Genomic DNA, 17,588 nt, shown 5'->3' on the forward strand with positions numbered 1-17,588 from the left:
TCTTCCTTAATGTGGACTCTTCACGTTTTCTTTGGCGGAAAGCATTACACCTTCCACTGGGCTAGTCTTGATCCAATTTCCATAAATTTGTCACACGTTGCCAAACCATCAAAGTCACTGTCGCTGTGTTTGGTCATTAGATCATTAGGTTACCTTCTCATTTCTTAGGTGGTCTAGAAAGGGACACCCTAAGAATTTGCTTGAAGGGAACGCTTTCGGAACACCTCCAATTTGCTCATGTCGGTTTTGAGTAAGGTCCATGTCTCAGATTAATGCAGATGGATGGGCAGGATGAGGTGAATCTTGGGGGCCACACATTACTGTTCTTCTAAACATACAGATGCAAATTGACCCAGAAGGGTTCATACCCTTTTCACACATTCATACGTCGATGTATATTGTAATAACATTGTTATTGTGATTTTTTTATCGTGAGCCACAACAACCTTGTGACAGCTATGCTTTATATTTAAATGTGTAGTTGAAATTGTGACAAAACACACATTTTTACAATTCATAATCTTCAAAGTCAGTGTGTCCGAGATCAACATCAGACATGAAAACACCTGAAGTATTTCAAAACTGTACAGTACTTGAGGGTAAATGTAACCTCCAGTCATTTCTCCCTCTCGGGTCTTGTGGGATTTAAATAGGGAGGTGTTTGACCTTTCACCTCCAGCTGGAGATGGAAGCTGACAGCTGACACACAGCATATCAGAGGCGAACACACACTCTCGGTGAGCTTCTGTCTGTGAGCGGCTGGCTGACCAACAACATCCTGCAGCATGGACAACACCGACAACCTGTTTCACCCCAGGTACAAACACCCGAGTGACTTTTAATTCTCCGCAAATCCTCACTTTGCTCTGTAGGCGGTGGTGAACATGGATCTGTGAGTGGAAATGTAAAGGCCGAATCTGTATAATCTATTTGTAAAGCTGCTGATGAGTGAACATGAAACTGTTCTGTATATGACATGTTTAACATTTTTCTTTGAACTGGGAGTATAAAAAGTTTGGGCTGTTAAGGTCTTTTTAAAACCTGATCATTAACTTCCTGTTTAATATTTAAAATTCTTCCATGGTATTCAGCTCTTTATTTGTCTCTTTTCCCTTTAAAAGATGCAGAAATTTGTTTTCCTTTCACGTCTTTTCTTCTCCATTATTTTGTTGGTACTCAGGATTAAATAGGAGCGTTGTCATGTGTGAGTGTGTGGTGTGCCATTCGGTGATATTTTTAGCAGCAGACCTCACTGCAGCTGTTGTGTCTCTCTGCATGTCAGCTGTTCAATAGCTGCTGTATGTGTTTGGCGGTCATGAAATTGAATCTGTCGAGTCTATTTGTGTTTATGGACATTAATTGTAGTTTTCCAGTTTCAAAAAGACACTCAATGTGGTGCAAGGTGCTGTTTTCAGATGTCCTTTCACATGTTTTTACGCCTATGCTGATATTGGTTAGGCCCCCCTTTTCTCACTAAAACAGATCTGAGCCATCAGAGTGTGGACACAGGATCTCTGTGGGTGTTTTTGTGTAGGTGGATCCTTTGTGCTGGGACTCCATGATGAAGTTTTCTTTGGTCCATTTATGGAATTATATTAATGTCAAAATGTCATATGACATTATGTCATAGGAAAAACATAATTCAAGCAAAAAATTTCCTTTCACAGGTGCAATTAAATTCCTCACAAGGTAGAACTCAGCAGCCATGTCAACAACGAAGCCATCGCACATGTGAAAGTGTTTGCTTTGCACATGCTGCTACAGTTTTACGCTCTTGCAAGTATCTCTGCACTTGGAGAGAAATCCTGCAGAGCCCAAAGTAAAGTGATTTTTCATTTTGATGGACACTTCAGGTTACTGATTTAAACTGAGTTACACTATGACGGCGCTGTTTTAAACGGTTTGTTTAGAATTTGAAAACTAAAGTTTGCTGAATTAATCATTAAAGGTCATTGTCTGCTGAGGAGCAGTGGAAATACTGACAACTGTCACTGGATTATTTAACACTGAAGGACTATTTAAACCACATGATTCTGAGGTGAGTTCTGAAGCCTCTGTAGTGCTGTCCCATTAATCTGTTTTACAGTATTACATAGCTCCTATGATTTAAAAAAAATGAAAAAACAAAACAAAACACAAAGAAAACTCATAACGAGGACCTGCAAAGGAAGTGTGGATCAGAATCTAGCAATCATATGTTTGACCAAAATACAAATATTTAAACCTGGCAACAAAAAGTTGCTCTTTCTGCAGCAAAAACATGTAACTGCACAAACATGACTGGAAGGGACTTGTTCAAAATGGGCCATTGAATTCTACAGTTTTTAAGATGTTTCTCAGTGTTAAAATGACGCTTGGTGATAAACCAGTACATCCACAGCTGCACAATAGAAATACAAACAGCTGTGGGTAAACTATCATACTGCACTTTCAAAATGTCAATAAATCCTCAAAACTGATGTGTAGCACATATTCCCTCTTTCATATTGATTTTTTTATTCATTCATAAACAAAAACAATTATATAAATTTCATTATGAAACCCAATCCTATGTAAAAGAATTAAATTAATATAAAATATAAACCAACTAGTCTTTTTATGAATCTGATTAGTCTATTAGGATTTGTGAGTAAATAAATATAAAAACAAACAGAAAATAAAAGTGGGTTGTTGAATATAATTGGTGAAATAAAATGATTTGCTCAGATTATGTTTTTGCTTGCGTATTTATTATGACTTAATATAATTCCATATTTTTGATATAACTAAGAAGTTAAGTTCAGTTAGGTATTAACCTAGTAACCTTTGTGATGGTGAGAGAAAATGGGCAAAAATGGGCTGTGGCAGCAAACTTTGTGTTTGTTTAAGAGGAACCAGGCGACACGAGGAGACAGGAACCTAATAACAAAAGACAAGCCATTTATTAAGGCAAAAGACGAAGGTACATAATAAGAGAAACCAAAACAAATGGCTAATCTAAACTAGGAAAAACTAAACTAAGAGCAAAGCAAAGGGACAGTGGAAAAAACTAGGGACCGGGAACACAGGGGTAGATAAACAGACAACCTGACAATGAACAAAGGAAGACCAAGGACTTAAATGCACAGAAGGGCAAACACAGCTGATACAAATGAACATGACTCCAAAGGGAAAGAAAAACGAAACACACTGAACATGGACCATGAGACTGTCAAAATAAAACAGAAAACAGACGTAGACTGATACATGAGGACTAAACTAAATGACAAAACGAACACTTTACAATGAAATCAGAAAAACATCACAAACTCAAAAACTGGGTCAAATGACACGGTACTCCTCGAATCATGAGCAGTTTTAACAGCACAAAGTTTGACTTTTCACAGCACGGGGACAGGAAAAGCAAAATCAATGATGGCAAAGCTCACATAAACCCGACAGGACGTCACCCACTGGTACTGAATTCTGCCTTTCAAAGCATCAACGTTAGTATCATGGCTGCTGCCATGCGGATTCTTTTTTAATCACAACTGAACATTTTAATATGGAAGACTCAGCTTTAGAGCCTCAAGTGGACATTTAAAAACTGCAGGGTTTGGCTTCGTTTTTCATGTTGCTATAACTGTGACCAAATAAGCACAAAAGCAGAACTTCCCCTGATTTTAATGTAGACATTGTTACAGCACTCATTTCTTCCCTGTAGTCACAAACACAAATGTCACCTCTCTTTCATCAGTTATCATGTAATTAACCAGATTACCTCACTGGTTAACAAAGACCGGCGTGTTTCTTTTTACTTGCTTCTTTATCACTTACAATAACAGTAGCTGTTAAAGAGGAAATTTGCTTTAATACTACAGAGATAAATGTGTCGGTGACATTGGAGTGTGTTTGTGTATGTAAATGCTGACAGTGGAGAGCTCCGTCAGGTGTTTTTACATCTATCTTTATGCAAAAAGTCTGGCTTCACTGAGCTATTTTTTCTCCACAGATAATATCTGTGTAAACTTACCTGACAGCTTTTTCTGTGCTTTAATGTCTTAAATCAAAATCAAATCAATTTATTTATATAGCACTTCACAGGATAAAAACCACAAAGTGCTTCACAGTAATATAAAAACAGAAATACATAAAATATATCAATAATCAAACACACAGCACAAATCAAATTAAAAGCCAATCTAAATAAATGAGTCTTAGGCTGCTTTTTAAAAGAATAAATACAATCAAGGCAACATACAACTCCTCTGGTCTTAAAACGAGTTCGTGGGACTACCAACAGATTATGATTAGATGATCTCAGGCTGCGAGAGGGAGCGTGGAGTTCTATAAGATCAGAAATGTAGGCAGGGACATCACAATTCAAAGCTTTAAAAGTCAGGACCAAGATTTTAAAATGAATTAGTTAAGCTGCTGACACACTCACACTGACCTCTCACCTGTCACTCAGACTCTTTGCACCTTTCTGGCCTTTTGCTTCAGCTGAAGCTCTTTTTTGTGATACGAGGTCCCCATAAATAACATTAATGATATAGATTCGTGAACAACATGAAAATGAGCTTGCAGATGTGTAGAAAATGCAGGAAGGCTTATTCTGAAATGTGTCTTGCTCTTCTCTTAACAATTGCCAGATTCATTTTAACCTCTTTTGCCTTAAACTCTAAAAGCCAAAAACATGTTTCAGATTTTCAGCCCATATGCAAACCCTTAAAGTTTAGTTAGTTATAAAATGAAAACTAAACATGCAAATTCAAAATTTTTTACAAATCAACGTTAGAGTGAGCGGTGTACTTAAGCATCCTCTTGTGTGAGAAACCAACCCGCAGCTTCTCAAAATTGCCCAAATGTGCCGGAATATTAAAGTGCACAATGTCCCAGAGCAAGGACCAAGTACCTTTATCTTTATCATTTAGACTTTTATGGCATTGAGTTGCCAAAGAACGCAAATTAAGCATGAAATATTCCAATCATATGAGCCTTTTTAAATTCTTAGAGGATGTTTAGGTCCCATATAAACACAATTCATTTACATTTGAAAGAACAGTAAAAATAAGTTTCTCCTTAGCTCAAATTACACAAACGATTACACAAAGATTTCTGGATATACTTGAATAAAACTATTCATAATGCAGAGGTGGGCAGTGAGTTTGATGTCTGGCATCAAACAGGAAGTGTTGTGTGGTGACTCATTTCAGTTTTGATCCAAAAAGCCCACAAAAAACAACCTGTGTTTGATTAACTCTGACATCTCACAATGTGTGTTTATGTGCTCCCCTTAGGCAAAGACAAACCCTTCACTTCCCCTCCTGTAAGATATCATCTATATAAACATTTCATCAGCACATTGGTGACATCATCTCCTGTTTGATTTGTATAATATCAATCATTAACCTCTTAAGCCCCAAGCCTACCTGATCTCCTGCTTTTTGCCCCCGTATCAGGGGGCGTTGGGGCTTAAGAGGTTAAGTAGTTAAGCTACATGGAGGTTAACACTCTGTACTTTGGACCCTTTTGGGACTCTCTGCACCCCACAAGAGACCCTACAAGGACAGAATCTTTGGACTACCCTCCAGGAACTTTTGTGACATCCCTAAATCTATGAATATACTGTAACAGCTTTGCTGCTATCCACTCTTCTGAGGATCTTTCCTGTTCATCTTTGTTGCTTTAATGAAGGCCCACTTAAGAAAACCACATCTTTTAAACGCTTGTATAATGTGTATGTGTGTGTGTGTCCTTCTGTTTCAGAGGGAGCGTGCTCTGTCTGATAAGTTCCCGATAACCCAACTTTTGTGTTGCAGTTGGTTGTGGGAATCAGTGGTCAGGTACTGGTGTGGATTTCACTGTTGAAGTTTCCATCCTCTGCGATGAGCCCAGTCCAGGAATGGGAATCTGTTTTGCTTTAAAATGCTAGCATTTCATTTTTTTTCAACCAACAGGAAGCACTATACTTTAATGTCCCAGAGAAGACTGTGGGACATTTATGTACTGCCAACACTGACTTTCTTATAGAATTTTCTTTCCAGAGACATTTAGTAAACAGAATTTCAGTCAAATCCTGCAGTTGTTCAAACTGGTAATGAGTTTATTGCCCACTCCAATCAATTCCAGTAGGTAGACAGTATACATATATTTCAAACAAAGCAGATCAACAAGGTCCTTGAAGCATTCAATCTTAGGCATGAATGGGGTTTGAACCCATGATCTTTGGTTTACGAGACCAACGCCTTACCACTTGGCCATCATGCCATGTGTTTCTTTGCCATCCTTATTATTCATCTCCATTCCAGTCAGTTCCAAGATGAAAACAAATATTCACAACCTCTTGGACAGCTAACGTATTGAGATTTCTCTTTACTGCAACAAAGGAATAAATGCCCCAAACACAACAACATGGCATTAGTGAAGTCACTACGAGGTGTGGCTCGGGATTTTTCTTCCCTGTATTGTTGCCTATAATGAGTTTATTATTGTCTGCTAATCTGGTCCTAAGTAGATATAGACTTGATTTAATCCTACAATCGGAAAATTTACTTGCTAGAGCAGCAGGAGATGAAGTAAATTAGAATATATATATATTTAAAAAAAAATACTAACAGGAAAACACACGCTGAAGGGCTGAAGGGCCAAAGTCAGCAGATGGAGCTGATTTTGGCCCTTCAGCCCTTCAGCATGAGTGTTGCGTTACCAGTCCTGTTTATCATTAAGGTGAAAACCTAGAAATTTGTATGTGTCAGCCACCTCAATGTCCAAGCCATAGATGTTCACCAGTGTGATGGGTGGTGGGTTTCTCTGGAAGTCAACCACAATCTCGTTCATCTTACTGGTGTTCATGTGCAGGTTGTTCACATCTGATGACCCATATACGTTAAATCATTTCCCTCAGACAGACATCCAATGATGGCTGTTTCATTAGAGAACTTCTGGAGGTGACAGTTAGTGGTTTGTGTCTCAAGTCCAGTGGAACTGAGAGAGGACCATTCTCTGTGGTTCATAGCATCACCTCAGACACATAACTCACGCACTGCAATCTGTTGGTGTGGTAATCAATAGTCTATGTAGTTTCCAGCTTCTTACTCAGTGGTGCAGGTTGAATTGTATTGAGGGAACTCAAGAAATTGAAAAACATGACTCTCACTTCCACTGCTTTCAAGTTAAAACCACAGGCCTGAAGTGGTTAGCCTCCCTGGGAGCCCAGTCTTTGGCACTGGAAACAACAACAATGGTAACTAAATAACAACTGGTGCATCTGGAATGTTTACAAGGACCATCAATTGATGTTCTGAACCACTTATCTAGTTAATGGTTGCAGAAGAATCTATCCCAATTGCGCATGTCTCTTTTATATAACCTGCATGACATTTCATTGTACCTGAGAAAATGAAATCCGACTACTCCTCCAGATCAGCATCAGTAAATATTGCTGTGTGTCTGTTTTGTTTGTCAGTCTGGAAGCTGCTGTCATGAAGTTGGATCCAGAGGATGGGGAGCAGATCATAGAGTACTTTAAAACCCACGCTCTGCTGACCAGAGAGAAAGCTCGTAAGACAGAAGAGCAGAGTTTGTTTATTATTCAGTTATCCATCAGCCAAATGATAGAGTTAATCACCAACTCTGAAGCCATTGTAATTTTGTAAATGAAGGACTAATAATCAATTGAAGACTTAGGTATCAAGAGGTAATGAACCCACTGTGGGTGTGATAAAACATTCTTATTTGTGTGTTTCAGTCCTGCAGGCATCTGTCAGAGAGCAAAAAAAGCTGCTGGTGGAAAATGCCAAACTCAAGAAGGACATTGAACAGCTGAAAACTCAGCTGCAGGATAAACAGAGAAGACGTGCCGGTACATACACTTTTCATACTGCCGTGCACCATAATAAATTGACATTGAAACCGTGACAGGTCAAAAATTGCAGTTTTGTCTGTGACATGTGGTGACTTTCACAGAAAAGCAAGGAAAGTGTCTCATTAAATCTACAATTAGTTAAAGTAAAATAGAGTTATTGTTTTCAAGTAGACATCAGCTGTAGCCAATGTCCAAATCCAGAGCAAGCTCAACGATTCAGTAAAGGCATCAATGGGGCTTGAAACCACAATCTTTGGTTTAAAAGACAAAAGATTTGTAGCTTTACCACTTGGCAGCCATGCTATGTTTACACTACTTCATTTTCATGGCCACCACTTTCTTTGGAAATGGAACCTTCCTTCCCACCTAAACTTTCCAGTTTAGGGCGGGCGTGTGTATATTATCCTAAATCCTTGGTGTGGGTTAAATAGGGCTAAGAACCAGATTTCCCTCTTTGTAAGTCTAACTTAGTCGAAGGTTTTTTGTATTACAAGTTTCATTGACTACTATATTTGGGTAAGAAACTGGGGTAGTGTATCATCACAGACACATCGGTCAGTAAACATTTCCATGTGGGTATTGTTATAAACTCTCACTAAAGGCACGAATGGGGATTGAACCCATGATCTTTGGTTTACGAGACCAACGCCTTACTACTTGGCCACCATGCCTGCGTTGGGGGAGAAGTCATCATCTATCCAGCCACTACACCTTCTCGAGTGCCTCGTCAGTTAAGTTTAGTACAGTTGGATTTTAATGCTTAAACTCTGTCACTAGGAGCACATGCAGAGATTACGTCAGTACCTGGACCAGTACTTGTCTTCAAGTATGGTTACATTAGATTCTGAGCCATGTTTTCTGGTCTTAACTGTCAATAACACATTCTTTGGTGCCTTTCCTTCCTCAAGAATTCTAACTATAAGATTACTTTCTGCAACACAGAGACAGTAGTCTCTGAACATCACCAAGTGACTTTAAACATTGGTGATGCCTAACAGAGGTTTTCGTTTGCAGCAAAGCTTAAAAACCATGAAACAATCAAGGATAGCAGCTTCGGTAACTTAAGTAATGCCTTGTGATGTGGCATATAGCATGCCACATCACAAGGAAGAACTAGGGGCATGGATGGGGATTGAACCCATTCTACTTGGTATAAGACACCAACGCCTTACCACTTGGCTACCACACCTGGATCAAGCACGTTGTTGTTTACTCCAACTTTGACCCCATTACCTGGTTGCTGCAGCAGAAATTAATATACATTAGAACAGCAAACAAACATCCTGCCTTGGAAATCACTTTTCCATGTTTTTGGATATTCTACTATTTTGCCTGAGTGGTGGAACTTCAAGTTCTTCTCCTGCTTATTCCATCTGGTTCTAGCTTTACTACATTTTCCATTCAGAGACAATCTTCTGCACACCTTGGTTGCAATGATTTTGGAAATTCTGATGTCAAAGACAAAAACTGTTTACTTTGCTGATACCACAATGCTCCATTCAAGAAGACTAGAAGGTCAGATTAGGTTGTAGAGGACATCATAGGATATATCATTACTACCAGTGAAACTTCAGCATCCATGTGTCAATAACATGGATTACACTACTTACAGAAGCTGGAGTTTTCTAAGGCAAAATAGAGTCCTAGATGATTGCACATGGACATTACCATCAAAACTTCTGCTGTGACCTTTTCTTCCCAGTGTCTTGAATAACAATTCAAGACACTGAACATGGAAGACCTCCTTTATAGGAAGGCATGGATGGGGATTGAACCCATGATTTTTGGTTTACGAGACCAACGCCTTACCACTTGGCCACCATGCCCCTGTCATCACGCTCTTTTGTCATACTTAAGGGTGTTGTCAGACATGGTCCATGTTTATTGTAGACAGTTGACAGGATTTTGTCTTAGTGTGGTCACATATATAACAGATCACATCCAAAAACATAGAATAAAGCACATCATCATGCAGAATACAAGAATACAACTAACATATTAAGAAAATAGAAATACTGCAATATATCAGGGTACAGAATCTGTACCTGATTATTACCCAACTGAGCATTTCACTTGTTGAAGACTAAACTTTGGACAGAAAGGCCCACAAACAAACAGCAACTGAAAGCTGCTGCAGTAAAGGTCTGGCAGAGCATTAAAAAGTTGAAAAAGCAACTTCTTGCGATGTCAATAATTTCAAGACTTGCCAGCAAAGGGTTTTCACCCAATAATTAGAAATGAACATTGTATTTTCACTTATTTAATTTCTCCATTTACTTCTGAGCCCCTGAAATGAAGGGATTGTGTTGAAAATACTTTACTGCCTCATATTTTCATGCAATCCTTTGTTCAACCCTTTGAATTCAAGGTGAAAGTCTCCACTTCAACTGGATCTGAGTGGTTTCATTTAAAATTGAATGTAGTAATATATAGAACCAAAATTAGCAAAGAAAGTTGTCTTTGCATTTATTTGCTGATGAGGCACTGCCATGTCTTTCTTTCAGCTAAAAGTTTGCTCTCTACGGCTCCGCCTCCACAGACCCCTAACCTTACCTCTACTACAGCTGCCAATCAACCGTCTTCACCTGCTGGTGCAACAGGTGCTTTTCAGGTCAATCCTCTTCCTTCTTCCTCCTCCTCACATGAGCGGAGAGACAAACACAGCAGGAGGAGGAGAGGAGAGAGGAAAGGTGAGAGTAGAGTGAAAGACAAAGTCAAATAAAATGAGATAGGAAAAATATAAATAAAATTACTGACTCTCTTTGTCTACTCAGCTCGTTCAACCTCGGACCTTCTTTCCCTGGGGATGGAGTCACAGGTTGACGTGTCACGACTTGACCTGAGGGTGGGACGAATCCTCAGCGCCCGCGTCCACCCGCTGGCCGAAGCCATGATTGTGCAGGAGGTGGACATGGGAGAAAACAGCTCCCGGACGGTGGTTAGTAAGGTGGGACAGGAAGCAAAACCTGAGGAGGTAATGTGACTTTATACTGAAAACTATCATCAACTTTGTTATTGCTTTAAATAGGCTATATACTGTATACTAAATGAAAATACAATATTAACCCTTAAGAGCCCAGACCTATTTCTACTTTCATGAAAATTACGGGGGTCTTATATCAAATGAATCATATATAACCAAGTCTCTAAGTGTAAAGAGGCAGTGACACCAGTGTCACTGTGGGTCCTTAAGGGTTAATAAAAAATATTATTGTTATTATTTTACATTTACATTTTTTGTCAGAGTACTGACATTTTTTTCCAGTAAGTATATTGATGACATTTTAATTTTTTAAATTAATATTGTTTTGTTTTTTAAATATTATTACTTAATAAAAAACTATAAATTTATAATTTGCCCTTAACATATACTGCTTAGCATTTTGAGTATTTTTTTACTTTTCTACTAAATAACTTCTATTTAATGCTTACAAAACAAAATAGTTTCTTTCTCTCTGTAGCTTCAGGGCTCTTTAGCTGTGTTGCTATGCAACGTCAAGGCCTGTAAGCTGAAGGGCGTGGTCTCCCAGGCCCGCCTCCTCTGCTGCTGCACCTCGGATGACTGTGTTGAACTGTTAGTCCCACCCACAGGCTCCACCCCAGGAGACAGGGTCACTTTTCTCAACTACCCTGGTAACAATGTACCATTAAAATATATGAACACAGTGACTGAGTTAAGTTAAGAGTTTTAAAAGCAGTTTATAGAAGCGATTGTAACTCAGATTAAACAGACACAGGGCAATCGTGGCTCGAGAGTTGGCAGTTCATCTTGTAATCAGAAGGTTGCCAGTTTGAGTCCCAGCTTGGACAGTCTCGGTTGTTGTGTCCTTGGGCAAGACACTTCACCTACCGCCTACTGGTGTTGGCCAGAGGGGCAGATGGCGCGATATGGCAGCCTCGCTTCTGTCAGTCTGCCCCAAGGCAGCTGTGGCTACAACTATAGCTGCCTCCACCAGTGTGTGAATGTGAAAGTGAATGAATAATGGAATTGTACAGTGCTTTGAGGTTCTCGAAAAGCGCTATATAAATGCAATCCATTATTATTATTTATTTCTCTGCCAACAGTTTTTAAAAGCTTAAACTGACTAAAGATTCTGATACCATCTTCTCAAGCATGAGTATAAAGAAGAAAATGCTGCTGAAATTGATCAATTTGTTTTTAAATTAGACCATAATGTCTTTTGCGGGTAAATCAGCAGGTACTTTCTGTAAATAGTGCAGGGGTCTCAAACTCCAGTCCTCGAGGGCCGTTGTCCTGCAACTTTTCCATGTGCCCCTGCTGCAACACACTTGCATGCTGAGGTGGCAGTTCAGCCATTTGATTCTAGTTACAGCAGCTCATGAGTGAATAAACACGGTGCAATAAAAGTACTTTTAGTCGTACATTTTTCCAAACACTTACATTTATTTAAATTTAATTGAGTAGGGTTAGGGGTTGCCACTTCAGCATGCAGTCAAGTTCTATACTCTTGCTAATGACCAACTCATTTTACTCAGGTATGTTGCAACAGGGACACATGGAAAAGTTGCAGGGCACCGGCCGTCGAGGACGAGTTGGAGACCCCAGATATACTGGTTTCTTACAACAAGCCTCATTTGCACATACATTCATGTAAATAAATTTTTTCTCCCTAACCCAACATTCAAACGCTGGTGGACATATGAGGGTTCAGTATAATGTTAAGAATACTTTGATATCTAGAACAGGAGCCAGGGATCTAACCACCGACCTTCTGATTAGCAAGTGACTTGCATCATATCATTTTAAAAGGTTATTGTCTAAAAATGTTAAAAATAAAGTAAACATCAATGTCCACAACTTTCTATACTTTTCTGACCCAAAGAAGCAAAGCAATAACAAGTATGACTGAAAAAATCACTGGAAGCTGCCACTCAGCAAAGAATTCGACCAATCATTCGAAAGTGGGCTTAAGTAGGTTGTGTCAAACAGAGGATCCATCCATTCAACCATTCGCTTCCACTTATCCTTATAGAGATTTATAGTAATGTATCTGGAGAGCTAGAAATAATTAGAATATCTACTCTTCCAAAATTGATTGACATGATGTTTTTCACTTTATTCCTTATGTGAATTAAAAGAAATCAAATCATTTGACTCTTCGTGAATGACTGAAGACATAAAAGATGTACTTTAATTCATCTTGATGCAAATTTCTAATATATGTTATAAACCAAAGAATATAGACACAGATTAAATTTTTTGGGCTCTGGTGTAACAACGACACAGATTTGCATCTTACTACTAAACATTAACAAAGTAACGATCATTTTCAGGACTGGAAGAAATCCAATCATGTCGTTGTCAGTTAAAACCTTGATAGTTAGTTGCAAGAAGCCATAGTTTGTTGTGCCTGTGAATAAAATACATTTGTTTAATTAAAAAGTAGGAGATAAAGTCCTTGTTTTGTATCTGCACCACAAAAACATTTGGGTTTTTTCACTTTCCTTCACTGTCTCTCTCTTCCCGTGTTCAGGTGAGCCGGACAGGGAGCTGCAGTCCAAGGAGAAAGTTTGGGAGCTTCTCCAGCCGGACCTGCAGGTGGATGGCAGGGGCGTGGCCAATTACAAAGGATGTAGCTTTGAGGTGAAGGGCAAGGGGCTGTGCCGGGCCCCCTCCCTCACCAACTGCATCATCAGATAGAAGTTTGTGTAACTGTGAAAATCCTGTGCAGCACCGCGGTACATGCTTACTGTGACTAAGCACGTGTTTGTTCAGGTGTTTTGTAAATGAAGAGTTTAACAAACTTGTCACTGTGTGGTGTCAGTGGTCTCTGTTCAAACACAAAGCAGTTAAAGCAACACTTTAAGTGAATAATAAAGAAGACATCAGAAAGAAATACAGGATCTCTTTCCACAAATAACTTTATGTGACTTCAGATTTAAAGATTAACAAAAGAAAGGCCCCACATGGTGTCAGACAGAGGTCCTGACGGTCAGAGCCCTGTGATGGTTCTTGGCTGAGAGGCAAAGAATTTGGTCTCTGAGTGGTCGCCCTCTGACTGACGACCAATCACTGGTGTTATCTAGGAACCAGACCCCGCCCCTTATTTCCCCAGCCAGATTTCTGAGCCAGCCAGTAAAGGGCTGGGCGAGGTAGGCTGAAGGCTGAAGCCCCGTCTCTCTCAGGTGGTCAGAATGCGTGAGGATAAGTATGCAATGCTGATGCCATTCTGGACCAAGGAGCTTCTGAAGGCCAGAATACAAACACAGAAAACAAACACAGTTAGCAGATGCAGACAATGCTGTTAAAAATAACACAAGATGACCATGAGCTCAGGGACCTGATATCCGAGTCACAGAGCGCAGTACCTCTGCATGCTGCTGCAGGTGTTTGTCTTCGTGCGGCAGGTCGGCTCTCACAACGATGCCGAGCACATGCACGCCTTCAGGGCAGAGTTGGTGGATGCTCTGTGGGTCAGGCACTCCAGGAGGCGTGTCAATAATTCTCAGCATCATGTCAGTCTCCGCCCCCTGTCTTCTGAAAAAGCGTGGAAAAGTGCGCCAGAGGAGGCGACACTCAGTGGTCACACCTGAGATGCTTCTTCCTGTTTGGAATTCGTCTCCACCTGTCAGATGCAAAAATCTGTAGTAACTTTTTTCATCCTTAGCAAATCACGTTTAGTGATTTTACATGATTAAGTTTAATTATCATTGTGTATGTGCTATAGGTGATTCTAAATAGAGCTTGTCCATAATTTTACATTTCTTATTTTCATCATATTTCTTAAATGAACAAGAACCAACTTTCTTGGCTTAAAAAATTAAACCTGCAGTTTCTCTAATGTCTACTTGAGGCTGATTTCAAAAGAGTGTCAGTTTCCAAAGGCTCCCATGTTAAAATGTTAACTTTACAGCAGAAACAAATATGTTTACAGCCTGATACAAAGAACAATTTTGGTTTCTACTTTTCCTTTTTATACTATGTGTTTCAAGTTAAAGGCACTGGAGCTAGGGACATGGCCTCTATGCCTGCAAGGTTGACTCTGAAACAGGTGGCTAACTGAAGTGTCTGAACTGTGAAATGCTGTAGCTTTCTTGTGTGGCAAAGCCCATTCAAGGAGTTTGTGCTTCAGTTCTGGTATACCAGTCCGCACCAGCATTGCACCTGTACAGGACACTGGATCTAAACAAACAAGCATGGGTGTGGCCAAACTTCAAAATATGGAGTCCAGACTCAGTGGCAATTTGGGAAATGTTTCTATGGATACACCATCAAAAGAGACATAAAGCAAAATGTATTTAAAAGAAAGTTCTGTAGAAGGACTGACCAAGAAGAGCATTCCCCACAGAGCTCCTCCCACTCTGAGGGCCGCCTAGCAAAACCACGTTCAAGACCAGCACGTCCCTTTTGCCATCACCATGATGATGAACCCACCTGCTGAGGAAATCAAAGAGGTTGTTTCCAGGTTGACCGTGTTCAGCTTCAAGATCCATCTGAAAAAACAAAGTCTTCTGAATACACGTCTCACAGTGTTTAATCTAAAAGTCACACACTGTTTAACACTGATTATTCTTTATTTCTAAAGACGTTTCTCATTCAATGTTAAAGGCAGGGCGAGAGCTTTGTTATACAACACAAACAAATAAAATACATTTAAAAAAGAGATTTTATGTAAAACTTTTATTCCTATTTAATCTCATTATAATAGGCTGGATGGTTTCTTGATAAAACAATAACAACACATACATTAAGTTTATAGGTACATAAATATTTCTGGCTTTCTTCGAGCTTTGCACCTGTCAGTACTCAGCTAAGGTCAGGACTGAATACTACGTAGTATCCCAGACCCATCCAGATTGCATCCAACAGAAGTCAGAAGACATTATTTTATTCTAATTATAAAAACAAAACTCATTACACTAACTAACCTTTAAGAAACAGGTCTCATAGGGTCATGAACAGTAATATTTTCTTTAACTTAAAGGCTTTGAAACTGTAGTTAAACAAAAGTGAGTCTTACCTGCTTTACTTTACCAGGAGAGGCAAAAGCTTCAAGGACTGCATATGCTTGATATGGGAAGTTGAATGTGTATTTACGGGAGTGGTTACTGGTTAAACTATAACTTGCCAGTCCTATCTGTGCCTCGCTGCAGTTTTATTAGGTCATAAAAGCAACAAACATCCGTGTAATTCCTCACACTCATGTTCCTTGTGTTACCTGTTGTGATTAAATCTTCCGTCAGCTCACATCAACTAAAACCAACAGGCAAACAGAATTCATGACTTGCAAATAATGAAGCAGGTTTTAAGGGAAAACTGTCCCACAGAGCAATCATCTACTCTCAGTTTTTCCTGAAAAAGTCAAATGAAAAAGACATTTTATGACAGACTGCAGCTCATTGATAATACATCACTCATTCATCACTGATTTACAATTTGTTCACGGTAATTGGACAGTGAACCTCCGGTACTGTAATGTAGATTTAAAGTATTTAACTATTTAACTTAGCTTACTATAACATTGTAAAATGGTACTTACACTGTAAACACTTGCAAATTACAGTATAATGCTGCAATTCGTTATGTATTATTCGATATGTATTATTTTTATGTCTTTAGACTGAAAAATACTCAGTGTGTTGCCATAAAACCAAAACTAACACAAAATTAATTTTAAAAACTGACTCAAAACATTAAATTTATCGTGTTACTGCCATGTCAATTTAAACATATTGGAGAAAATACAGACATGTTTAACAGTGAGCCCTTACACCAGGGGTGTGAAACATTAGACTTGGGGGCCAGTAGTGGCCTGGCAAACACTCCAATCTAGCCTGTTGGACGACTTTAGAAAATGTGAAGGAGGACATAAATTTTGAACTTTTAATTGTATTTTTTTTCTTTTAACAGATTTACAACTTTTCTTACCAATAAAGACCTGCCCCATAGCCGCAGCCTCATATGACACCAAAATGATGGTTTTGTAATTTTAAACACTTTCACTTTCTTTCATTTACTACAACTGCATTTCATTGTCATGTAGAAAAACTGAGACATATTGTTGCAATTACGCTTCTTTTTCTTACATTAAGTGAATTCGTTGATTAATTGTGTAGTTACATTTCAATACAGTAGAAGAAAGGGGATTTTTACTGGTTTGGTCCAGACATATACATATAGTAGACTAGATGTTGTCTTATATCCTGCTTTCATTCCCTGAGACCATGCGGATAATAATGCAAAGTTTAACCCTTTAAAACCGGTCGGAGCGGGCATGCTCCGTTTTGCATAACTATTTTTAAATTCCAGTAGCACTGCAACCACGTGAGCTAGCGCAATAATTTTTTTTGCATATGAAACAGGAGGATTTGTACTTACATCTTATGCCATCAGCTTGTCCTAGGTCACGGTTTCCTTCCACATATAGCTTTGCAAAAACTACGGTTGCAGCAACAAAAACATAATATTCCAGAAACACGCTTTGCCGATCTGATCAGCTGTTCGTAACACTTCCTACGTCCATCAGCGTGAACTATTGCATGTCCGCCATGACCTGCCCGAAACGGGAAGTGACGTCATTTTGCATTTTTTTTTCTACCATCCGGGCCTTATGAGCCTATACTTGTGTTTTTAAAAGTTATGTTTGACTTTATGACTTTCTGTGTCATTTCTGGGATGCTTAGGACTCATATTGCACTGCTGGAAATAGTTTATTTTGATGCATATGCTGCTTTTTTGCAAATTTGCAGTATAATATTTATTTTCGTTTTTCCTGCAGTATATAAAAATTGGTGTATTTCA

At 39.1% G+C, this 17,588-nt stretch overlaps 2 protein-coding genes and 3 non-coding genes across 5 annotated transcripts; 1 reads left to right on the forward strand and 4 right to left on the reverse strand.

Moving 5' to 3' along the window:
• Positions 1–696: 696 nt before the first annotated feature.
• aimp1b (aminoacyl tRNA synthetase complex interacting multifunctional protein 1b) lies at positions 697–13,594 on the forward strand. Its single transcript, XM_006808848.3, has 7 exons — positions 697–817; positions 7,427–7,521; positions 7,709–7,822; positions 10,330–10,515; positions 10,600–10,799; positions 11,287–11,458; positions 13,321–13,594. Exons 1-7 carry the CDS (start codon positions 786–788, stop codon positions 13,485–13,487), a joined length of 966 nt encoding a protein of 321 aa, XP_006808911.2. The 5' UTR covers positions 697–785; the 3' UTR covers positions 13,488–13,594.
• Positions 6,157–6,228, reverse strand: trnat-cgu (transfer RNA threonine (anticodon CGU)). The gene has a single exon. It is a non-coding gene; the product is annotated as a tRNA-Thr (tRNA).
• On the reverse strand, positions 8,425–8,496 carry trnat-cgu (transfer RNA threonine (anticodon CGU)). The gene has a single exon. It is a non-coding gene; the product is annotated as a tRNA-Thr (tRNA).
• Positions 9,580–9,651, reverse strand: trnat-cgu (transfer RNA threonine (anticodon CGU)). The gene has a single exon. It is a non-coding gene; the product is annotated as a tRNA-Thr (tRNA).
• Positions 13,595–13,758: 164 nt separating the features above from the next.
• On the reverse strand, positions 13,759–15,298 carry LOC102790737 (GTPase IMAP family member GIMD1-like). Its single transcript, XM_006808847.3, has 3 exons — positions 15,115–15,298; positions 14,156–14,412; positions 13,759–14,032 (listed from the first exon to the last, which is right to left on the reverse strand). The coding sequence occupies exons 1-3, from the start codon at positions 15,278–15,280 to the stop codon at positions 13,760–13,762; spliced, it is 696 nt and encodes a 231-aa protein (XP_006808910.2). The 5' UTR covers positions 15,281–15,298; the 3' UTR covers position 13,759.
• Between the last annotated feature and the right edge of the window lie 2,290 nt (positions 15,299–17,588).

This window comes from Neolamprologus brichardi, chromosome 3 (assembly GCF_056152115.1).
Source record: "Neolamprologus brichardi isolate AB-2024 chromosome 3, ASM5615211v1, whole genome shotgun sequence".
Classification (NCBI taxonomy): Eukaryota; Metazoa; Chordata; class Actinopteri; order Cichliformes; family Cichlidae; genus Neolamprologus; species Neolamprologus brichardi.